Source organism: Apostichopus japonicus, chromosome 2, assembly GCF_037975245.1.
Source record: "Apostichopus japonicus isolate 1M-3 chromosome 2, ASM3797524v1, whole genome shotgun sequence".
NCBI classification, from domain to species: Eukaryota; Metazoa; Echinodermata; class Holothuroidea; order Aspidochirotida; family Stichopodidae; genus Apostichopus; species Apostichopus japonicus.
In genome coordinates this window covers 25859876-25885792 of record NC_092562.1, presented here as the reverse complement: position 1 = coordinate 25885792, position 25917 = coordinate 25859876, and the positions used below count along the sequence as shown (strand labels likewise).

General features: G+C 36.8%; 2 protein-coding genes across 3 annotated transcripts in view; one reads left to right on the top strand and one right to left on the bottom strand.

Annotated features, from left to right (window-relative positions):
• Nucleotides 1–400: 400 nt before the first annotated feature.
• Nucleotides 401–16740, top strand: LOC139984070 (uncharacterized). The gene is made up of 13 exons (XM_071997752.1): nt 401–588; nt 884–1027; nt 1689–1736; nt 2445–2523; nt 3207–3414; nt 3860–3969; nt 5213–5331; nt 6194–6269; nt 7280–7446; nt 8088–8234; nt 8468–8554; nt 9212–9341; nt 9810–16740. Exons 2-13 carry the CDS (start codon nt 926–928, stop codon nt 11603–11605), a joined length of 3069 nt encoding a protein of 1022 aa, XP_071853853.1. The 5' UTR covers nt 401–588; nt 884–925; the 3' UTR covers nt 11606–16740.
• LOC139984078 (serine/threonine-protein kinase PLK1-like) overlaps nt 12791–25917 on the bottom strand; it is a 42460-nt gene continuing 29333 nt past the window's right edge. The window contains exons 10-14 of one of the 2 annotated variants that reach the window (XM_071997765.1): nt 25663–25831; nt 24951–25080; nt 23274–23321; nt 19966–20127; nt 12791–19297 (exon numbers count right to left, since the gene is read on the bottom strand). In XM_071997765.1, coding sequence (XP_071853866.1) covers nt 19067–19297; nt 19966–20127; nt 23274–23321; nt 24951–25080; nt 25663–25831 — 740 coding nt within the window. In that variant the 3' untranslated portion in view covers nt 12791–19066. The remainder of the gene's footprint in view (nt 19298–19965; nt 20128–23273; nt 23322–24950; nt 25081–25662; nt 25832–25917) is intronic. The other variant, XM_071997770.1, reaches the window with a different exon arrangement.

The window sequence follows — 25917 nt, the reverse complement described above, 5'->3', positions numbered from 1 at the left end:
CCCCCGGTTCCTACGCCCTTGGATAAAACGACAGTGATGATTGAAATAAAGTGGACAGATATGTGTTAACTGAGAATGTTTCAATGTAAATGAAATGTAGTAACAAACATTCTGTGATGCCATCGTCATTTGTGTGCCACATTGGTGTGCAATATTAATGTTTTAGCTTCATCGACGAAGGATATATAAAAGTATCTGTTAACATACAGTAATTTGTTACTTTTTCTTGGAAGGTCTGAAAAGGAGCGAACCCTGGACGTCCAATTACAAACATAATATATGACACAATTGGTCAAAAATGGCGAAAATAGGTTTAGAACTTAAAACACTTGATGGCAGGTATAACTTTACTGTACAGTCTGCAATTCAAAGATGATGTCAAAGCGCGAATTTTGTATCACTGGATTAAAGCTGGTAGGGTGTTTTAGAAGCACTTGATATATTATTTAATTTTCAGCTTTCTCATAGATAGTGATATCTGGAGCACAGAAAAATTGTTCTTTTTACGTGAGAAGTTGCTACTGTGGTACTGTAGTGAAAGTGGGTTCGTGTATCTGACGGTGTAGCGTTGTTAGTTTCGTGAAACTGGTACGATATCATTTATAGACGCCGCCAGTACACGACTGTCAATACGTTCCTTGCTCTCACTTTCAATTGTATGTTGATGTTTACACACTTTCCAACGGTTATTGTTCTTGTTTGATGAAAATGTGGTTCGGTTGAAAACTATGACACTTACCGATGCGTTTTACTAGGTTCTAATTTATAATATGGAGGGGAGGGTGTGGGGGAGGAGGGATTAGGATAAAACATCTAAACATCTGCATGCATTTCACCATAATCCCTCCTATACACAGTTTTCCCATTTTCATTTTTTATAGAGCTAGATGTCGTTAAATGTTGTCTACCAGTGACATTTTGAAAGATGTCATTTGTCAGAAAGGAAGGACGAACAGCATCCACCAAGCAAGGTCGTCAGAAGAGGAATGAGCAGAAGAAAAATCAAAAGAGAGGTCCAGCTTGGGATGTGAGTACAATCTGTGATTATCGTTATTTATCATCATACATACATACAGTACATACATATATACATACTGTACATGTAATATTTGCAGATATGTGTGCACAGTACAGGGTGTAGAGATGAAGGCATTTTTGGTTAAAGCTTACTCCTTTTATATTAGAAAATGATACAAGATATGCAACAAAAAATTGTAATAAAAAAATGTTTTAATTTTGATTTTGTACCGATCAAGTTGCAAAAACTGTGACAATGTATAATTAACATTTCTCCATAATTAAAAGGTTGTTATTATACGCTATAAAGTCTTTAACTATTCAAAACTGTTCAAACTTCGGAAGGGGTTTACAAACACGCTCAAGAGCCTCTCCCTGGGATATTCAGGTTTACTCCGATATTTTGTCTTCATGATGCAAGACATATGTTCACTATATTCCATAAAATCATGTATTCATATGAAAAGGTTGAATAAATGATGATGGATGGAATTGCAAAACTCTTCTAAAATTGCTTTTGTTGAATATGCAAAGTAGAAGTTTACAACAAATTCAGAAGAAGAAAGATATTGCTAATATTTGGGGAAAATGTTTGGGAAAATCTTGAACTTGACATATAATATATGCATGGTTAAATTCTAGTTCTAAACCTGTTGTTATTTTTCTTTTAGAATTCTACATCAGACCTGTCGGTACATAAGCTCTCCAATGAAGAAGTGGTAAGTTCATTATGATGTTACACTTAACATAACCTGTGTAAATATAACTTTAGGTATAAATTTAATTAATCATGGAAATGCCCAAAAAAAGACTTTTAGCAAAGTCCGCAACTTATATATGTGTATATAATTGAAATCGTAATGAATTGGAAAATCCAGAACAGCGCAAAAACTTCCAGCCTCCACCGGGACTCAAACCCGGGCCTCCCGCTGTATATGCGGACACCCTAACTACTAGGCTATGGACGCTGATTGTATGTCCTGAGGTTCAAAACCGATAAGGAAGGTCGTTATTCCACTGTAGGCGTTTGTCACCTGTATCTAACAATACTAGTTCTGTTTTTGGTGACATATTTGCCTTACTCTAGAGATAAAACTATTTATCTAAATATATATATATATATTGTATGTAAATAATTCAATCATCAGGCCTTAACTGTAATCCCAGTAGGGTGGAAGGAAGACACATTAGTGTTGTTGCCTTCATCTATCATCAAACAGATTAAGAAAAGTAAAGTGTCACTGTAAATTAAGTTAATTAACATAAAACTGCAGAATTCATGCTTTGATGCAGCATGTGGTTATGTTTGAAAGAGTTTCTCCTGGCTCACACATATGTGGTCTATGTAATCAAGAGTCACTAACAGATATGTAGTCAGTGTGAGCTTTATTTACTCCCTGGTTGACTCCTGATCTTTAATTCTCCAGGAGAGAAGAAGGCAGATCCACATGTCTGGGAATCTTCCAGCTGTGAAAGCTGAACGACAAATGAGGGCTCTCTGGAAAGGTACTTTTGCATGGCTTAGATCTGCTTGTACTACATTTTTACAATATCATGTCAAATTCCATTTTGGAAAAGGGAATTTTTCCTGTTGATTCTGTGGATTGTATCCCATGTGTTATAATTCACTTACATGGTAATTTCGAACAATTTAGGCCAATTTGACTTTTGACCTTCTTTGACCTTTGACTCCCACCCTTAAGGCATTAAAGTGTCGCAAACTCCTCGTTGACCATTAGTGCGATCAAGTTCAAACTTGGTGGTAGGTGCCTGACCATTTAAACTCATTCCTGCATAATTCATAACGCCAAAGGTCAGAGGTACAAGGTCAAGAAATTCTAAACATTGCTTTTTGGCAATTTTCTACATGTCAACATGTTGGGAAATGCATTAAACCACACGATATACAAGCAGAGAATGATGAGGCAATTTTCAAAATAAGAAATATTTAGGGTCAGCGTCAAATGTCAAATGAGTTAAATGGTCAAACTGGTCTAACTCCTCAGATACCATAATTGAGATCCCGTTCACACTTGGTGGGTAGGTGCCTGACCATGGATGTAAACTCGTGCCTGGGTGATTGGTGACATCAAAGGTCAAATACTGCTATGTTATATGTCATGGCTATCTAAAGAAATTTGCATATTCAGTATGCCATTTAATCCCGACAACTACTTCAATGCTCTCAGCCAATAGCAAGAGAAAGAATTCCACTGACAGTACCGATAGGTCGAGTCTGCTTCAGGAGATACTCTACGACGACCAGCAATTGAGAGACGCTATCGGCTACTCCGACAGAATCATGGCAGTGGTCCACGATCTCTTTGGAGACGACCCCACCAAGAGATCAGGAAAGGCCAACGTTACCCTAGCCCCAGGAGTGGAGAGTGAGAAAAGGTAAGTTTTCAGTCGGTCGCGTATTTCCTGGACTGAAAAACGACCGGACCGGGTATGAAATGCAGTTTATGGATTTATTTTCACATAAATAGTGAGTTAAATTCTTCTTCGAAACAACCGGGTGTAAAAGATAAAATACATTTTCTGTTATTTCTCCTTTCGTTTTGTAAAATTATCCAGTGCTCAGTCTCTGATAGACTAATGCATTTCAAAGTTGTCTTTAAAGAAAACCCTTGCATTCAGCAATGACCACTTTGTGTTCTGTTTCGTGATTAATGAAAATATGATAAAGTGAAAAACAATGAATAATCTCAAAACGCCCCTACCTACCTACCCCCATCCCTCCATGTCCAAATAAAGAATAGCTAGATTAATGTATGAAGTGTTGAAGTTAAGTGAGCTTGGGATTTCTGTGACGCACTTAACTTTATATCTTTTCTTACAGCTCAGTATCCAGAACCCTACCAGACATGACATTGCATCCCAGCCAGCTAGACGTGTTGAGCGAATCAGTGATGGATAGGCAAGCTCTCAATGACCTCCATGAGGATGAAGGTCAGTCTTTTACATATATTTCCATCCACTCAGTTGAGTTTTACGTTACATAAACAGCTCAATATTGTAGCAAGAAGTGAGGATCAAGAGAAATTCAGGACAACTTTATAACTGATTGTACAAATAACTTGATACTTGGTCAAGTTGATGTAAATATATTTTGATGGCTGTAGTATCTGAATTTAATATTTCAGTCATGCATGTTAACGTCTTTTAAAGATCAGAAAGTCTTTTCTTATTCCAAATAAAAAAATAGTAACATGTTTCTCAGCCCCTTCTACATCCTTTCTTTGCCCTGCTTCCTTCCTTCCCTTGATTTTATTGTTTTTTTGGGGGGCAAATGGTATAAATATGCGGATTCTAGCATGAACATTATTTGAACAAATCAACGCAGTAGCTCCTAATACATGTGGATAATACTCAACTAGACAAAGTTCTGAAGACTAAGAGCTAATAATATTTCTGTCACCCTGTCTGTCACCCACTGTCACCTATATTCTGAGTAGACAAAAGGATATTCTAGAAAACAGATGGGCTCCTCCTTCCTTTTTTTGAAACGGCCGGAAGAGAAACAGGTTTTTGTTTTGTTTTATGTGTTTGTTTAATTAGGCTTGTTTAGCATCAATTAATGCTACAATTGTCTTGTCTGTTATTCCCAAATGACTTGTGAAATTATCATAAATATCATACCATACTGCACACCATACCATTATCATATGATATATACTGCTATATTATCATTACTCTGTTGCTTGGGACACTTTTGGTTTAATATTGGAAAAATTCACCTTACAAAACATCCCATTTATGACACTAAAACACCACCATAGTCCATATACATGTACTTGGGCAAAGTGCCTTCAGTGCACTTGATAGCATTCCCATCAGCAACAACAAAAATAAAGAAAACTATGGGTTTACCAATAACTGAAGCTAAGGTTTTCTTTCAATTTCCCATGTATTTGAAAGATTGTTCACAGAAAGTGAAAACTATGGATATGAAAATATATTGCATAATAGCTTGACTTTTTGATTTTGAGTGAAAGAAACAGAAGGAAAATATGGAGTTAATTTTTTCATTGTCAAGTCAACACAAAGATACGGAAACAAGAGAGAACAGTGTGCAACATGTGAAGGGGAAAAGGAATGTGTATACAGCTATAGTGAAACTTTCAAGAGAAATGCAAGTGGCCTTATGATAGCTGCTGATTTTTGAAAAGTTGTGTCCTTCCTCTATTTTTAGATGACTATTCTGCGGACAGTGAAGACGAGGACACTTACGAGGGTTACCAGGGTTCGCTGGATCTGGAGAGGTTTAGAGGCTATATTGAGAAAGAATCTGACCGAAAGAAAAAACAGCAGGTTAGTCTTTAGCCTTTTTTTTTCGACAACTGAAAATCTCATCTCTATAGTTTGAGTTTCACTCAAGATATTGTTTGCTTGTATAAAAGGGTAGTGCAGAACACTTGATGTGCAGAACACTTGATGCACAGCACATCAGCAGGTTATGTATAAGTGGTTACATATTAAATAGTTCTGCTAAAGCTCTACATGGCCTCGCCCCGATTACATCGGTGATCTCCTGGCACCCTATGTTCCCAGCCGATCATTACGCTCATCAGCACAGGGACTGCTTCAAGAAATGAGAAAAAAAAAAAAAACTGGGGACAAGGCATATTCAGTATGTGCGCCCAAGCTATGGAAGGCCTTGCCAAATTCAATACGTACCTGCACAAGCCTTGCCAGTTTTAAAACATCGCTGAAAACATATTATTTTAGAATTGCCTTTGATGTTTGAACTGTACAATATTTTTGTATCACCATAGCTTTAATGTATTTTTCTATCCTATTAAAGGTTTTATGGTGTATACCTTTTAGGCGATTTTTTTCTACTATTTGCTTTTGAATGTTTCCTGTATTTTAAATTTTTCCTGTATATTAATTGTTTCAATTCCTGTAAAGCGCTTCGAGCAGCGTTGCTGATGAACGCGCTATATTAGTACTATTTTATGATATATATTATTATACTAGTCACAGGGTTTATAGTGAACACTTAGTCTAAAGCAAACTTGGCGAATACATGTTAAGTTAATGGTGCATAGACACAAATAATATTAACAAACTTGTCATCACTGTGTCTGCTTAAGGAAGTGGCAACTCTGCTGCAAACTCATTTAATATTTGAATTGGATATTACTTTCAGATTTTTATTTATCATAAACAGGAAAAAGGAGAACATAGGGTGCGACCTGGACGAAGAACTACAAAGAGAAACAATAACTCTAAACGGAAACCTGTTGGTATGTCAATACTGGTGCTTCAAAGAATCCCAGACTTTGATATGTTCAATTGCACTTTATAAATGGTCTTTGGGCTGAAAAAGCTTTAGCTTTTACCCCTCTTTTATCACCGCATCGTCGTTTCATACGGTCGAACTCACTGTAAATGCTGCTAAATGTAATATGAGAGGAAATGGATTCAATTGTGTAATGTTTGTTTTATTACTGAGTGCCATTATCCTTCCCTTACAGTTGCTATGGTGACAGACATTCATCTCACTTATGGTTGCCATGGTTCCTTCAGTGAAAGTGACTCTTCTCATTTGTGGTTATGTCGGTAGATGTTATCTAGGCCGACACAGTGCAGAAAACTAGTGCAACTGTTTGCCATATTTTGTATGGGACAGTTTGTGCTGGACTCGGTTGTACTATTTTTTTACAGAAATATACGAGTTTCTAAACCCTGCATTATGAATGTTAGTATAATAAGACCTGAGTACAAACAGCTGCAATGCTTGACTAATTAACGGACCTAACTTTACACTTAGAGTCACTCTGAATAATATAGCAAAACTTTAAATTGGTTTGATTTCATAATCAAATAATTAATCAGATAATACCATTCGAGAAATGTCAACGGTTTTGTGAATCAATTTAAAGAAGCTTAGTGGGTTTTTCTATATTACAAAATACTGGGTATTAAGGTTTGAAAACTACTGGATGTTGTACTAAATATTTGAAGCTCTGGTGGCATCTTTGATTGCTCCTGTAGTGACAAGGAATCAGAGGAAAGCTGTAGTTTAACATATGGTAATGGCAGTTTACATATGGTGGTGGCAGTTTACATATGGTGGTGGCATTTTATATATGGTGGTGTGTGGGAACCAATTTAGTAGGATGGGTAGAAAATTATTAACGTTGATAAAATGTTTTTACAGCAGTTTATATATGGCGGTGTGTGGGAACCAATTTTGTAGGACGATTAGAAAATGAATAACGTTGATAAATATGTTTTGCCCTTTTGATAACAGAGTCTCTACTTGATCAGCCTTCTGACGAGGAGAGCGATAACAGAGGAGAAGAGATTCCTCCGCCAGTTCAAGCGATCAACGACACAGCTAAAGTCAAGAAGAAATCAACATCTCGAATTGGTGCGGAGAGTCAAACCCCAACCAAACAGGATGCTGCCCTAGCAACGGTGAGTAACGCAGCTTTTGTTAAGATGCTTTTTATGAAATCAATCGATAACGAAAGAACTGAATTAATAAAAATAATTGTAAACAATGTAAAGGAGCAAAGAATTCTTTTTTGGAGGGAGGGAGGGCAGGGGTGGGAGCTTGGGTTAGAATGAAATCGAACCAGTGACCTTGGGGTGATGTACTTTAACTTCACTTCTGTCTGTCACCTCCACTATATAAGAAAATCCACCAGCTGAGGGCTAGATAGCTCCTGTGGTAGAGGATAGGACCTGAAATCCAGAGGTCTGAGGTTCCAGTCTTATACTAGCTAAACGTTTCTTAATTCTTTTTATTCAAATTTGTTTATAATTTTTCAAATGCTCTGTTGTTTATTTACTTCTATAAGACATACTTGACTTCAGAATCGTAGATGATAGTTTCTGCATCCATAGAAATTGTTTGTTCACTGCATAAATTCTGTTCGATGACAAAAACATTTGACAGGGGGGGTCTTAATTTGAGTTGTTGCAATTTTGTTTTGAAGAACTGTCTGGCCAATTATTGGCAAGTGAAATGAATTATGTAAATTTACAACAGTGCAAACAAGGAACGATTCCATTATCATTTATCGAACAAACTTTTTTTATTTTTCTTTCATTAGGTCATCCGTGGTATTCAGGGTGATGTGGAGGAATATGAACGTCTGACCGGTTCAGAAGTACTACCCGATCGCAACCAGGACCTCTCGTCCGGTAGCACTTTGTATCTGGTTCAGACCATCCAGACCCTCATTCATCACCTCACAGAGGTAGGTTGGCATCTCGGGAAGAATTTTTAAAAGCCAAAAGGATTCTGTAAGTTTACATCAAAATTCTAGTAAGTTTGTACTCATTTGTTTGCACGAGCAACGGAGTCTCTAAAGCTGAAGAAGATTTAAATTCAGACTGAAATCAGAATTGGAGAGGACCTAGGTAGTTATGGTAGGGAAATATTTCTTGGTTGAGATCTTACATTTATTAATCTAACAATTAATTCTTACAGAAGGAGAGACTCGGCCAGAATAATTCTGTATCCAGCTTGAAAGCTCAGATCGAGGACCAGAGGAACCTCATCAATGCCTTGACATTGGTAAGTATTTAAAGAAAATGAGAAACAAGAGATTTTACCTTTTCTTTATAGAGAAATATTCAGTGTTTGTCTTGATCAGATCTGTCAGCTGATTGTTAGTTTTGCAAGGTAATTTAAGTATGTATGTATGTATTTTAGATCCTCCTGCAAGCAGGAACTCGCCAAGAAGCCATCATTGGCTTATCAAAGCCGCAAGCTGACCGAAGTCAGTCTCTTAGCTTCATATTTAACGTCCATGATTATGAATTGTCAATTGTCAACAACTCTGTAACTGGACGACATACATTAATCTTGGAGTGACTCAAACTCGGGACCTTGTGATTGAAAGGCACCGGCGATAACCACTGAGCTAACACTCCTATGTAGAGGTTCAACAAACATATTCTTTATGACAGGACTCTCCCTATAAATGGTAAGAGAGAGAGAGATAACAAATAATAACACACTTTAATATCTAATGAAAGAAAGTCCTTTGTTGCTTTGCCTCTGAAGAAGGTCCTGCTGTGTCCAAGCTAAAAAATGGTATGCCGTCTTAAAAAGTTTGTCATATGTTGTTTTCTGTTATAGTTATACTGTAGCTTGCTTAAATGTGTAGATTTATACCGACAGCTTAAAATTCTTTACACTTAGTTCCTTCTTTGTACTCCTCTGTTTAAGGAACTTATCAATACTCAAGAAAGGTTATCAAAGCTTGAGGAAGCTGTCAAGAATCTGAGATTATCAAGAGGCTCTCCCAGTATTTCGTCGACAACTCTCGACGGACAGGCCGAGTTTAATCCAGCTCACGGTACCATTGCAGCTCCTTAACTTTATCTTCAAGCTTGGTTTGACTCTTAAAGGACTTACTTTAGGCACTTCTTATTACTAACCATCCTTACTTCGAAACAATTTTTGCTTGCCCTTGTGTAAACTAGAAAATCATAAAATTCAACATCTGTTTTTATTCCCTGATGCAATCTCCCAAATTTTCTTATGATAACTTATTGGAATAGAAAATTTTATAGTACATAGAAATGTTATAATAAATGATAAAGTAATAGAATTGATAAGTCATTGGAAGATAAATTATTAGATAAGAGAGATTAGTTAATAAGATGTAAGATGAGAGGTGTTAAGATATAATATAAGATATGGTGTGATATAAGATAAGAAGATAAGTTTTGTTAGAATATTTGAACCATGGAGATTTTGGTCACTTGCATACACAAATGAATTGAGTTTGTATCAAGATTATATAAATGTCCTTGTTTTCCAGAGGAGAGTCATGGTTTGCCTGATGAAGACCACATATCAGAAAGTAATAAAACAGGGCCCATGACCAGAGAGGCTAATCCACAAATGACTGCAGATGGCCAAATTGTAAGAAATCACAGTCTGACCCGCCTCGACAACCAGCATGACAAACCACAAAGGATGACTCAACAACCTCAGAATGTGTTACCTTCTCGTCATCAAGAACAGCAGTTTAGCATGCATAGTCATCATGGTCAATTCCCAGAGGTGTTAAACAGAGACAGACAATTTTATCAGATGAACCCTATGAATGTAATGCAAGATTCTGGTGCCAACCTTTCTCAACAAAACCTAGCTGGGCACAGAGACCAACAGGCATTGCTGATCCGTGCAAATGAACATCGCAATGTAAGTGCTGGTCCTGAAAATCAAGATAGTATATTTGGAAACCAAGGAGAGTTTGGTAGACATCAAGATAGTCATCAAAATCAGCATGATTTTCCTGGTGGTCATCAAGATAGAGCTTGGCCATCTGGTGACCCTGAACAACGGCAAGAAGTACCCTGTGGTCAAGATCGCCATCCCGATCCAAGACAGGTGTTTATGAGAGATCAGTTGAATGTGCATGTTCGTCAAGCTGCTCACACTGATTTTGTAGGGAACGATCAGCAGAGAACATCAGTCGGTCATCAACAGACAACAGACGGTCATCCGGGGTTCCATGGGGATCAAGCATTTCAGCGAGGACCTCACAGTAGGTCAAGGGAGATTCCTGGTCTTGATATGTCAGGGAACGATCATAACAGGAGAGGTATCGGTGAAAATCAAGAACAGCAGAGACCCTTAGCAACAGATGGACTTCATATGAACTTATCACAAGGTGGTTGCCTAGGCAACAAGGGGTCGCTGCATGCTCCCAAAAAGGATTCCAGTGTACAGTCATCTCATTCACAATCAACAGGAGATGAACGAGCGAGCAGATTGGACTTGCCGAAGTCAGAGATCGGTGCGGGCCATCCACAAATCCAGAGACTTGCCTTCCACGGAGAGCCAGCAATAATGCTCTCTCCTCCGAGGCAAATGGACCGCAGAGCATTATTCAAGGCTCATGGACCAAACCAGGTGAGGAGGGCCCTGTACACTGACAATGCTGATCGTATGGGAGAGCTATCACATGCTGGGGTAGGGCTCGATCATCCTGTCCATAAGTTTCAAAACCATGAGCCAAACTACCAGGATATAAAAAAAAACACAGATTTAAGGCACGAGGCCGCACGTTCGGCCTTCTCCATGCAGGGAGAAATCTCTCGTCACCATAAACCTCTCATATCTGAAAGACAGATGAGGCCTTTTGAACAGCATGCAGGGCAAGAGGGAACGAACGCTGACCCAGATATTCTAGATGGAGTGGTCGCTTCTGACAGAGAAGACCTCTCAGAGCAATGTATGCAGGAGAGCGACTCGAATAGAGATGTGTTTGCACAGACTGGATTGAAGGAAGGTGAGAAACTACAGGTAGACACATCGCTGTTTTCCACTGACAGTCACACCTCCTACCAATCCCTCCCATTTGGAGATCGATTTCATCCTCTCTCGGCAGATACGTCCTCTAGAGGGTCCGATATGCCAACCATAGGATTATCCAAAAGGGACAGGGTTGATGCTAGAGATACGATTACCGTCGACAGGGTTGAAGAGGAGAGCGCCCTCAGCGCCATATCAGATCTGAATCGAAGGATCGCTGCCTTGTCCAAGGAGCACGCTGAAGCAGAAGAGAGATTACAGTCGATGAAGAATCAAGAAGTACAAACTAAATGATTGCTCTCTGTTAAAAGTAAAATGTTATTCCTCGGTGGAATTTGTTGTGCTTTGAGATGGATTAACTTAATTTAATAGTTGATACTTTTGAACGAAAACTTGGGATCGGAAAATCTCATGAAGGGAGAAGTAGGTAATTGGGGAACGAGGCAGGAAGGGTTTGAAATTTGCAGTTGCTGTGAAAACTTTCCAATTTGTATGATGTACAAAAGACAGAAAGTTGTAAATATTGTATAATTATTAAATGCACTTATTTTTTAATTACCTAACTCAAAAGCACCTTGAAAATAGATACATTCTTTTACCATATTACCAAGAGCATTGTAAATTTCACTCTGCTATAAAACAAAAGTGAGACTGGGAAATTGTTAACAAAAATTTAAAAAAAAGCGTTTTATTGCAGTTGTCACCAGCAGTTGTCACTATTGTCAATGGAAGTTGATACTTAAAACACTGCCAATGAAAACAAAAATTTTCACTTCCAGCTATTTATAAGTTTAGATCATAGATGGTGAGGTATCAAACTGTGTTAATGTGAACAACAGTGGGTAAGATACTGTTATCTGCAACCCACAACTGTTCAAGTTTCACTTTGGGTACCAAGGCCATTTTGTTGAGTTTGTTACTGCTCAATTTTGCTACAAATTAAAATGTGGAGCTATTTGGTAGGACAGTGCTGAAGATCTATAAGGCAGATGAGGCGAGTGTCTTAGAGGTCCCAAATGTCCAGGGACCTCTGTAAACACTTCCTGACAGTACATATCAACTTCTAATTTTCAGGCATGAGCTTTTTCCGCGAATTCGTGGAATAGCCATGATTTCTTTTCTACCTCGGAGACAAAAGCTATTATCCTAAAACACTGTAGCATATGCAAACTGGAGCCTATACCGCAATTTTTGCAAAGTGTTTTCCGTGATTTTGTTTTTACCCCGGGCTCATCCCTGAATTTTAGGGTTGTACATATAAAGTGAAATGGAGAGGGAGAGGGGATACCATATCATCATATATGGTGCCTCAGGACCTCAGAACGTGTTACCCTATAACTGGTATCTGTATTCATTTGATGTTTTTACATATGCTGCACAAAGGGTTACACTCTGTAAGAATATTACCAGGACCCAGTCCCTCTCACTTGAAGACAAATGGAAATAAAATGGAAAAAAAAAATACCAAAACAAAATGGGTTGCTTTTGCATAACACTTTTTTATTTTTAAATTAAACACATGCATAGGGCATTATACTTTCAAGGCAAAACGGAAAAACAAAATTTGTCACCCTGGAAGGTGCAGACTGACACTTTCTTTCATAACTTAATACAAATATTTTCTATTAATATTTCACTAATTTTTCTACTATATTCATTATTTAATTTGGTTACATATTGATTTTTAATCACATTTTTTTGCTTCAAAAGAAATTTGTTTTGCTCACATTATCTGTTATGTGAGAGCATTAAGGTCATCATCAGTAATAAGCCCAAATTTGAAATTACTAAAAGAAAAGTTTTCAGATAATACTCAAACTTACTCACAGACTTTGTGAGGTGGGTGTAGGTCAGGCATTGTCTCAAATCGAGATGGAAATTGCTATAAATAAAATATGGTGAAAGCAAAATGCCTGTTCAAATGTTGGCATAAGTAACCACTTTTTAATTACTTTCTCTTATGCCTAGCATATTTAGGGACAATATCGATGACCTTCACTAACCAAAATACAGTGGTTTGTTTTGGACCTCTAAAACCAAAACTTGCAGACACACTCCTTATTTAGATGACCAAAATCATCAAAACAACAAAAATAAAAGAAACCTCTGAAAAATCTTCCAAATGAGAGTCGATAATTTCCAAATGATTTGTTTTTGTTTTTGAATATGGTCAACACAAAGGTTCTTTTTTAGCAATTTATCGTAAAGTATGTCCTGAGATATATTAAACGTGTATTAAAAAGAAAGTGGGCCTGATGTTTCGATCCTAGCAGGATCTTATTCAGAGGATGAAGAAGATCCTGCTAGGATCGAAACATCAGGCCCACTTACTTTTACACATTCTCTTACACAGGCTCTCTAGTGGATAAGCAGTTTGCTAACAGTTTATATTAAACATGAAACAATCGAAACATTCCATTGTTTATCTTTCTACGTACATCTTATGCTAATAAAATGCACTACACTTCCATTCTCAAATGTTGTCAACAATCACAAAGTTTCCTTGAAGAGTAGCATTTTTTTATTTTTCAGGCCTAATGAACCAATTCCAACTAATGATGATGACAAGCTATTAAACACACACATGCTTGCCACCTCCACGTTATACTAGGTATAATCATAGCTCCTCCACCGCCCCACCCCCTGCCTTCTCCCCAAAATCCTAACTTGCTTACACCCTGCAGCTATGCTACTCTCTGGGAATTCTAACCCATAACAGAAGGAAAAAACCTACATTTTCATTTTTACTATGAACTCTATTGAAATCCTTTAATAGTAACTTTGTTATTTCAAACATCAGACTGATGAAAGTCCGAAACTGATGCTATCTCTAAAACCAGACGAAAAAAAGACTTATATTACGTCTATAAAACTGTATGAAAAACAGATCCATGGTTTTGTCAAACACAAAATATTAGTACTGTTGTAAAGTAGAGATAGGTAAGCCAATTCAAGGTGTTGACAACTTAATTTTAGTATTTTAGCATTCCCCATTTGTGAGCATCTCCCCTCTCCCCAACCACGCTCCCAACTTATGACATTTTCTTGTCAGTAATTCATACATCCCCCTTCCCCGAAATGCCAAATCTTAAAACTTGTATTTATTTACCTACACAGGTTTTTTGAAGGAGATAAGCAATTTGCAAACAGACTTTTTCCTTCTCTCCCCAATTATAATAAAAATTGTTGCAATGAAAGAATTTTCTGATGATTTTCATAATAATGAGCACACATTGAGCAATAATACAGACATAACAGTTATGTTGACTCCTCATTTACAACGTACATGACATCTCGAAATGTCAAATATATCCCTGAATGGCAAATTTAATACAGTTAGATACAAAACTTGAATGCAAGCATCATACAAAATATGAGCTGAAACTAGCATAAAGAAGGGAAACAAAACTATAAAAAAAAATCGATGTTCAAAAAGCAAATTGATGCATATTCATTTGATCAGTTGCAGCATTAAAATCACAATAATACAAGTTGTCTGCTAAGATTCTTATTAAGCTTAAAACAGAATTATTCACACCAAAATGAATTTTAGGAAGCCCTGACAGACACATACACACAAAAGAAAAGGAACAAAATGGAAGTCCTTTGTGAAGGATCTTTAAACTTTGTAAAGTTTAGTCAAGCTAGTAACAAGGCCCCTTAACCTAGGTGGGGGTGGTGGGGGGGGCAGGGGGTGGGGGAAAGAGACCATGCTCCACAATAATTTTCAGAACACCGCTAAACATTGGGATGACTCCTGCCTGAACCTCTCCCAATAAGTTAGTCAGGTCCTTCTACATGTGAAATTGTCATAAATATGAAATATTAACACATGCTTAAAACCAAGTAAAGAGATCTTTCAAAAATGTTAATAATTCGAGTCAAGTTTGCCAGCACCATACCTGTACAGGGGCAATTTTGCTTTGAGAAGGGAAATCGCCCCCCTCCCCTCAAATATTACATAACCTGCTCAGCATCTTCCAAGGTGTGTACAATGCTTTTACACCTGTTCCCCTCACCTCTCCCCACCCTCTCAAACCTGAATACAGCAGGAAAGGCATGCAGTTCCCTTAAACCATCACCGAATCTCACAATATGCATGGACATTATAAAATGGAAAAAAGTAAGCCTCCTTCAAACCATCCTAGTCCTGTAAAATAACCAACACTAGTATATGATATCACAAATTATGATTTCTGTTCATCAGATCTTTCAATATTTCATGATACTTAATTAATCTTTACATTGTAAAAAAAAAAAAATCATATCATATCATATCATATTTAACTCTAAAATAAAAGGTTTGACAAGTTTGTTAAATGCCTTTAACAAGAATTAGCACACCTCATTATCAGAGTATTAGACATAATTTATGGTTTTCGGGAGGAAAATGGATTTCCTGTCTATATCATTCACAAAAAGTAAGATTCTTGTGTATCTTTGCAAGCCAAGATGCGGCCGATTGGGGGTGGGAGGGGGGGTGCCTAGCGATCAAGTGCGTAGCCAAGGGGGGGGCGAAGGGGGCAGCCGCCCCCCCTTGAGCATATTTTTTAATTTTTTTTTTAATGTTTTTATGATATCGCTAGTATTTTCAAAAGAGAAAATGCTAAGATGCAACTTACAAGGCCTGGGAAGTGCCATTTCCAGCGATCTGGGAGGCATTTTCAGCCGAAATTTTCTTGTACGCTTCGCGCCAACCATGGTGGCGCTACGCTTAGATAGTTTGCAATGCCGAATCTACAGTTTCGCCCCACCCTTGGCAAATTCCTGGCTACGCGCCTGCTAGCGATATGTACTTATGAATATGCATGTATATTTGATATTAAAGCGTTCTGTCAAACGAATTATTAATTGCACATGACCCAAATAAATCCATCTGCATACATTGAGCACAGAAATAAGAAAATGATTGTGAAATTTACCACAAATATTTTACCAGGATTAAAAGCATGACCTGTGACCAGAAACCATTTCAAAAGTACTGTTTATAATTCCTCAGGTAAGTTTTAGTTTCAAGAAGCATATGATCATAAAAAAAAAGTTGTAGCGGAGTGACAATACAACTTGTTTAAAACAAAACACACAAGATTTTTGAGCACCATGTGTCTTAACAAAAAAAATAATTTGACAATTCATCTTTCCCAGTTTGGGGAAAATTATATTAAAAGAATAAATCTTGTTTTGTTGTGTCAAAAACTGTGCCCTACCTAATAAAAACTATAAAAAGGATAGGAAAAATCTTGCAAAACAGAAGACACCTCAATTTTGTATAAAATGAACATTGTAGCAGAGTCATAGTAAACATTTAAGTAAATGTACACGATGCTAAAATCGTTCTTCAAAGTTAAAATTGTCAACCCCAATGAACTAATCATGGAGATTTGTCTACTTATTATGACAGTGCTTTACTTACCTAATTGTCCCCCATCCCCCTTAATGAAATCTCGGCTCACCTGCTGGATAAAGTAAGCACATCCTTAACATCACGTTACTTTGAAAAAAAGGTGCAACTACATATGACAAATAATCATGCAATGATCATGCATTAATCATGTAATACACAAATACTCTCATGGATTTAACACTCACTGTTCATTAATGAAGAGGTCTGGTGGGGAAAAAAGGCCAAAGTTAATAGTGAGGGAGGGACATAGAAACCCTGTACTTTACACACAAAAAAGGCCGTTTGAGAAAAGAACACCCTGCATTATAGAAAGAATATTTTTCACATCAAACACTGAAAGGAATTTTTTTTTTAACATTCCCTGAAATTTCTGACGGATATCTTCAAAACGACGTACTGTTAAGAGAAGTGCCATGACTTTATACGCATGTTCACAGATTATGCTCCTGACTTTTAAAAAAGGTTCTGAAGTGATTTATTATGATTTATTGTAGACGGCCTCAATACTAGACTGCAAGATTCTTGGAAAAGGTATGACACAGCTGAGTTAAACCGTCTACCTATGGTTTGAAACCCACCTTGTAAAGTATGCATGGCAAGTATTGGATAATAGCCTCACAAAGATAGTTGCCACAACAGACGAAAATTGCATTTCCAAACCAACCTCTCTGTTATTTCACGATACATTACACTCTTACAAAAGATGTACATAAAAGCAAGAAAAAAAGCAAAAAAAAAGGCACAACAAATTATTTCTCAAAGCCAGGATTTCAAACTAAAAGAGGGACTGCTGGCTAGGCTGAATATTACATATCACTTGACTGAGCAATGTTTAATCTTTACATGTCTATTATACAAGATGTGACAAAAAATGTGTTTAATGTCTCTATGTGTTAATCTTATAGATGTGGTTCATCAAAACGTTAACATTTAATAACTGTTGTGTTGTTAACTTTACGTGGGGCAAGCATCACCGAAAAAGAAAAATATTATGATTCAGCATTAAAACGATTACATGGTCTCTAAGGTCTCTCTAAACCAGGAGATGGAAATTCTCTAATCCTAGGTACCAAAAAAAAAACTTTGGATGGTGGAAGAATGAGAAGGAAGGGCGGTGACTGGTGGGGCCGGTCATAGAGGGCGCAGTGTTAAAAGGTTACCAGGACATTCTAGGCACGGTAGAATGAGGGTGCTAAGGTTGTGGGGAGACAGGTAAGCGAGTAAATCTCAAGACACTGTGAAGTCACATGGGTTTAGTAGAAACAATGCAGACCATACCATACATGTAATATACAAGCACACATATATTGAGACAAATTGAAGTTTGCTTAGGTACACCCGTAAAGCTCATGTACTATGTATAACATGCAGAATGCCATTTTATGGTAGAAATCAACATGTTGGTTTGTCAAGTATTTTGCTCTTTTACAAAGGTAACATTTGTTTTTTTAGATTGGTATTAGTATTACATCTTTAAGATAAAGCTAACATAATGTAACAAAGGCTTTTACTTGGCGATCAATGGTAGTTGACATTTTCCTTACATAACTGTGACTCTTATTTTTAAGCATTTCTGAAATAATTACACTGCATCAGAAATAAAATAAAATAAAATAAAGGAAAATATGCTAGTGTGAAATGTGTACTTTAGCTACATTTGTTACAAACTTGGTAACATTTCAATAATGCCAAGAATATCGACAAACGGTGACAGGTCTGTATCTGTGACCAAATTTAAATGGACAGAATTCAAAATCTTAGGAAAGTACTGTAAAATCATGAAAACTTAGAAAGGTACATACTTAATTTGCAAGTACTGTGGAAACTGAAGCAGCCTTCTGGTACAAAAAGTTCACTTCTTGTTTAAATATGTGGCAAGTAATAGACTCAGTCCTCTTTGACAATGAATGTTGATGGCAATGAAAATAATACGCCACTATCTGCATGCCTGCATTCGAATCTGCACGACTACAATGGAAATTGCACGACTGCAATCGTCATTGCATGGCTGCAATCAAAATATCAAGCAACTGAAGGATGAATGTTTGAATATAGATTGCAGTCATGCATGCAGTCATGCATTTGATATTACATGCCTGCAATCAAAATTGCATGCCTGCAATCGAAACTGCATGCCTGCTATCAAAATTACATGCCTGCATTCAAAATTGCAGGCCAGCATTCAAAATTGCATGCCTGCAATCAAAACTGCATGCCTGCATTCAAAATTACATGCCTGCTATCAATATTGCATGCCTGCAATTGAAACTGCATGCCTGCAATCGACAGATAAAAGTAACAATGGGATGAACGTTGAATATTCATGTAGTACTGAGCAGTAAGCTTGGCTTTTAGTTATCCGATGAATTGCTACCGTCGCTCTCACACGGCCCTTCCAACCACGAATCCAGGACCTCCACGGCGTGTTCCAGCCTGTCCTGGAGGGCACGGGAGCACCCGTGGTGGGCAATGTGGATCAGGCGGTAGGTAGTGCACACCCGGTTGTGGTTTATGTATGTGACAAGGTGATCGCTGTTATTGTAGTTCAAGATTATCTTGGTATGATCTGCAAAAAAGTTAACCTGTAAGAAGAAGAAAAAAAGGCAATAAAATCAATCAAAAGAAAAAAGATGGAAAAAAGGCGGGGAAAAAAATTACTGAATGGATTATAAAGTCAATAATTACCAATTAGCATAATTACCAATATCTTCATTACCTTATAAAGTCAATAATTACCAATTAGCATATTTACCAATTATCTTCATTACCTTATAAAATCATTAATTACCAATTAGTACAATTACCAACAATTTTGAATTAGGGGGTACTAAACCAATTCATCTGTACCTTTTCGTTGTCGAACCATTCTGAAGTATATAACAGTGACGTAACAAGTTTTGACAAATTTGTGTGACACATACTTTTGGAAAGACTGAAATGTCAGAAACTTGGTATGGTTTCCTTTCATTGAGATAATGTAGCAGCCCAGTGTCTCATACTCCAATAAATCATGAAAAAAGTTAGGCTCTTTGGAAGTTATTTCTGTATCTACCAATACTTGTCCTGTCTCTCTCGGAGAAAGAAATTCTAGATCCGTCACTGAGGGAAGTATTTCAAAATACAATTGCAATTTACAAATACTATGATGGTTATATGAGTATGCCGTTGTACACAAATATTGCAATAAACCAATGTGTATGACTATATAAAAAATTTAAAAAAAGATACACAAAACTATGACAATAGATACCTGTAAGATGCCACAACTGAGGTACATAGCAATGGCCTTTCTGCTCCTGGTCCACCTGTCCAGGTGTGGCTGTACAGGGCTGTCAGGGATCAAATCCAGACCGACGACCTTATGTTTAGGAGAAGATAATCTTTGAGTCTCTTTTGCTTTTTGCACGTTACCCTTTAAGAAAAAACGAACAGATCATAATCCATGAATAATCAAAATAGGAAGAAAAAGAAGAAGAATGAGAGAGAAAGGGTGGTAGTAATGATAAAAAAAAACAATTGAAATAATATATAATATAAAGAAATGAATAATTAATATGATGCAATACCTCAAATAATAGCAAATAATTTTAAATAAACAATGAAACAAGAATAACAAAAATTAACAAACATTAACAACGGTAGATATAAAAATAACAAAAAACACTTTTTATGTTATAACGAATGAAACTAACAATACTAAATATTCATCTTTCTAAAAGACAATGATTAATGAAAACTATGCAACAATTTTACAAGGTGTCAATTTGAACACCTCCCATTATGAGCTCTCATTTTTTAATATTGAATCTTGCAAATCATGTCAGATGGGAATTTGCATCGCTTCATATTTTAGGTATTTTCCGTTATCTGAAACAAGATGAGGAAGGATGGTTGTAGAGCTTTGCTTTGCTATGTAATGCCAAGCAGGTCAATATCTCTCAGATTTGTATTCCACAGATTCAATGTCCAATTAACATGTCTGTTCTTGTCGTTTGTAAACTGATTTTTCTTTCTGTTCCTCTCGGATTTGCCTCTGGAGAATATCCTGCTAGGATCAAACTGTCAGTCCCTTTAATAGTCATAACATTTAACCTACACAGATTTGTTGAGTAGATACTGTATGCAGTTTGTTTGCATTTTTTTCTTCTCTCTCTTGAAGTAAATTTCATGAAATTTTATAGTATTCTGATGTTATTTTCTATATTATATGACTCTCTGCTACTTCTATAAATGGGGGGGGGGGGGGGAGGGGGGTACCTACAGGTATGATTAAAAGAATGAAACAGAAAGAAGAAGTAAACAGAGAGAAATACACATGAAACAAATACAACTACTGAAACCGATCAAATGGTACCATAGGAACATAAAAGGGGGAAGTAGAAGAGGAACTTATCAATTCTAAATTCACACAATAATGTTTATTTATTAGTCTGTCTGACTCAGTCAGATCTTCATATTAAAACTAACGAAGTTATCATGTTGAAGTGGTTGTTTTAATCTGTTATTTGCACAGTAACATTAACTGAATAGTGTCTGGGATATGAAATGTTGAGAATCAGTTAATTAACCCTTAAGCAGAAAACCCTAGGTCTGATCTGACCTGTTTTTAAGTCAAACAATTTTTTACACAAATCATCACTTGAGTTTTTCTCCGGTGGTTTGGGTTGTACAGTATACCGACCTGTTGCAATTAACCAGCAGCTATGAAGCTATATTATCTATTATTGCAACAAATTAAAGAAAGGGTTCATAAAAGAGAGACACACAATTCTGAATTTCTAAATGTAGCCGTCTTCCATAATGTTAAAACAAATGCTGGAAAAACGATGAAGAAACAGCATGACAAAACAAAGAAAAGCATGAGTTTATTTTAGCATCAAAATATGATTTAATAACTGTATCAAACATAATCATAGCACTGCAAACTTAAGACACAGGTGTGTGTGTGCATTCCCTGGACATAAAGCAATATTTCATCTTGTTAAGGGCAGTTGTGAGTTTCACCAATAATTCAATAAAGTTTAAAAAAAAAGGGAAAATTGCTGGAAAAAAATGGAAACGGACATAAAGTTGATCACAACATTATAATTTTCACCTAAATCCAAATCCCATTCTTCTTAAAGACATAAATCAAATATCTTATCCTTTCATTCATTTTTTTTCTCATTTTTTAATACAAGGTGAGTTTATAACCCTCTTCTAGACTTTCAGACATTTCTACAGAGTATATCGAGAAAACTGATATAACAGGCAGTTCCTTTAAATTGAAAAGTAATGAGATGTGTGAATGAAGCCATGTAGCACAAAGACAAGAATTTACATATCATCGCATAGTCTAAACAAAAAGCAAGGACCGAAGTGACCTTCAGACAAGAAATTTATGGATGTTGTTCAAAGTCTGGGCAGGTGTGAAGATCAAGCAAATGTTAACAAAATCTACAAGAAGCGCAAACACAGTAAGAATGCTTTTGATGCAGTTTAAGAAGTGAGCGACCGAGAAATTTGTGAAACACACATGCAAAGAACACTTTTAAATGCCATGCCAAACAGAGTCAGAACATGAAGCATGAAATAAAATCCTGATAATTCCTTATAATAAAACTTCCTTATAAACTAATATTACAGCCTCAAATAAGAGCCATAAATTTGTCTTGCTATTTTTGTACTAGTGCTTTGTCTTTTTTTACCTACACAGGCATTTGGCAGTTTTCTTTTTCTCTCCAAGAATCTATTTCCATATTTTTTCATATGTAGTTAATCTATATTAAACATACTGTACATACCTGATAAGGAAAAACTGCAACCACACATACAAGTATTGCCAATTTTGAGTATTATCCAGAAATTAAAAATTTTAAACTTTTTCCAAAGTAAATGTGGGGGGGGGGGAAAGTGTTGGAGCCAAGGGGTAGAAGTACTTATGTAAAAAAGGTACTAACAATCTGAAACTACAGGAAATTCCTACATTTTACTGGTAAACTTGCAATTTAAGGTGGGAATGAGGAGATGGGGTGGTTAAATTGATTTTGAATTCAGAATTACTTTTTAAACAAAGTTACATCTTTTTCTCACATTTCTGTTGAATATTTGGTAGAAAGAAACACATTATGCTTTTGTCACTTTTACAACGATTTTGATAACTCTTACCCTAATTTGTGGCAATAACATTTTTTGACTGTAAGGTTCTCATGGTATTTGCAAATACAGGGAAATGTTCCTTTAGATTCCATATATGTGACATCCTGCTAAAATGTACTATGTTCAGTTTGATGCACAAACAGATTATCATCTGTCCCAAGGTGAATAATTGTACAGTATTCTGTATTTACAGTCAATTTTAACTGCTTTTGGATTCATAATTTTGGAAAAAGAGATATAAAATTATTAATACCATTGAATATAAAACATGAAATATATAAAGCAAAAACCCATAGAAGAAACAGACAAATTCCAAAATAAAATGTATAAATGCAAGAGACCCAAACAAAAAAAGGGATTTTTTGGGCCGGAAATGCATGCAAACGATATTAATTTGCCGAGTTGAATTTTAAAATTCACCTGAACCTGGATACAAGGCGAGTCTGGACGACTGCAGCCGAGAGAATCCTGATAAAATGAGGCATTTTCAAGGTTGGGAAAGAAATTCAAACAATCGCAGTGCAAAAATATCAAACATGTCGATATGGTTTTAATATATGGCACAACAGCAGGTCCTCACAGATGCAAGCATCACAGATTAATTGATATAATAAATAGAATTTAAAATATGGCAGCTTAAATTACAAGAACAGCCTTTTCCAGAGATGCAAGCATCAAAATGCAATTATAATAATATAGTATAAATATGTTATATAGTACAAACAACAGCAGGCTCTCAGAGATGCAAGAAATTGCAGACTTATATGGCAAACATATACATATATATCTGCATAAAAAACAGCATTTTGAGTTGACTTTTGAAAATTTCGATTTATGAAAGTCCAACAAGACTGTTGTTTGGTAGATTGAATAGTCATGTGTTATTGCCAATAATGAAGAAAAAAGTTAAAAAAATTGTAAAGGGAAAGGTATAATCGAATACTAACTCATTAACCTTTCGTTCTTCGTAGAAAACCCAGAGGGTATTGTCTTAGTTTGATCAATTAAATATCTTATAGAACAAGGGTTCTGAATTAATTTCCTTCCAGGGCCAGAGGTAAAAAAACAAGGGGTGGAGCATGGGGTCAAGATCTCACCATACCTAGATTCAGTAACGTGCAAGGTTGGCAGGTTAAGTTGCTCAAGCCAATGGCCTTAAATGGCCAGCCAACCTCAGTATCTGTACGTGTGTGTATTTTAGATCCTCCTACAAGCAGGAACTCGCGAAGAAGCCTCATCGGCTTATCAAAGCCGCGAGCTGACCGAAGTCAGTCTCTTACATTCATATTTAACGTCCATGATCATGAATTGTCAATTGTCAACAACTCTGTAACTGGACGACTTACATTACTCTTGGAGTGACTCAAACTGGGGACCTTATAAATAAAAGGCACCGGCGTTAACCACTGAGCTAACACTCAGTACAAGACTGAGAGTCCTGATTTTATGTGGAAGGTCATGCGGTGGGATACAAAATGTACACTAATATGACAGGCAAAACCTATAACATCAGTCACAACTTTCAAATAGCATAACCCAAAGCAAAGTGATCATGTTGTTCATATTTATGTGTTTGTTAGCTGAAGATACTTATAACATCACACAGCTGATAACAATCTCCCAAATCCTCCCCCTTTGTCTCTCTTCTCCTGCAAACCAACCCCCCCCCCCTCACCCCTACTGTACCTCTTTTAATCCTTCCAAAAGTTTTCTGCACAAAGTACAATGTAAAATTAGTACATCGACCCTGCAACTCAACCCATACTGTTACTGATAGCAATCTCCCTAACCTTCAAATTCTCCATCATCTCCCCTTTCCTTCCTACCCTACCCTCCCACTTACCCCCACCATCACCCCACCCCCAACCACTTTTAATCCTTTCTCTAGTGTTGTTAGTTACCGGCATGGGCTGATAAACATGGTCATTGAAGATCCCTATTTTGGATTGATAAAGAAGAATATATTGAAAGAGTAGAATAAAGTTCCCAGATTTATTTTGACATCACTGTCTGCGGGTATATTTCCACTTATGTATTGGACGTCGCAAAAGCAGGTTACATCGCAATAACTAATGCAGGTTCATAGCAATAACTTACCTTTGGTAAATGGTCGTCCATGTAGGTAGCAAAGTAATCTAACAAGGTGGCTTTTTTGGAGAGTCTCTGAGGTGTATTGGTCAGTGGATAATGGGATGACTGGTCATCTGCTGTGTGGTATTGCACGGAACTTGAAAATGAAAGATCGATGAAAAATATAACAACCTTTCCAGTTCAATTAGTGGTTGTATTATGTGTAAAAGTAAGTTGGCCTGACGTTTCGATCCTAGCAGGCTCTGCTTCAGAGGCTAAATGAAAAGTAACAGTAACAGAAGGGACAAAACACGCACAGAATACAGACAGGTTAATGAGCATGGTGAACACAAAGAGATAGATACAGTATAAGGGGATTAGTAGACAAGGGATGGAGAGAGGAAAGAAAGAAACCAACAGGGGAAAAGGAGAGGTAGGAGATAAACAGTGGAGGGACAAAGAGAGGATTAAGGAAAGGGGGTAGGGAATAAACTGTAGGACAAAGACAGAAATGTGTGGGGAAAAAAGGGGTGGTAGAGAACTAAGCGAAGAGGAATGATGGGGGGGGGAGGGGAACAAGGGTGGTTATATTAATTAGAAGATTAACAGCAACATGGTAATGTCACAGGAAAGGAGGAGGTGGAGGGGGGGGATTGTAAGGGTAAATCTTCATCTGGAGTATTCCCCTGCCTCTCCTCTGCATTTAATATTACATAAGAAATGAAACCTCAGGACTCACTTTCTGTCTGGTGGGAATATGATCTTTGACCTGTCGTTAAACATGACGCCGACCGTTCCATTTGATAGCTGGTAACCAAATCCATATTTATTGGAATAGTCCACCCATTTACTTATCCACAGAGCTTCCTCTGCTGTTGGTTTGTGCTTTGGTGTCTGTAGGTATTCTCCTGAATAAAAGAAAAATCAAGAAAATTAAACGTCAATAAATGGGGAAGGAGGTGAGGTGTCAAAACGGGAAAAAATTTAAGGTAAA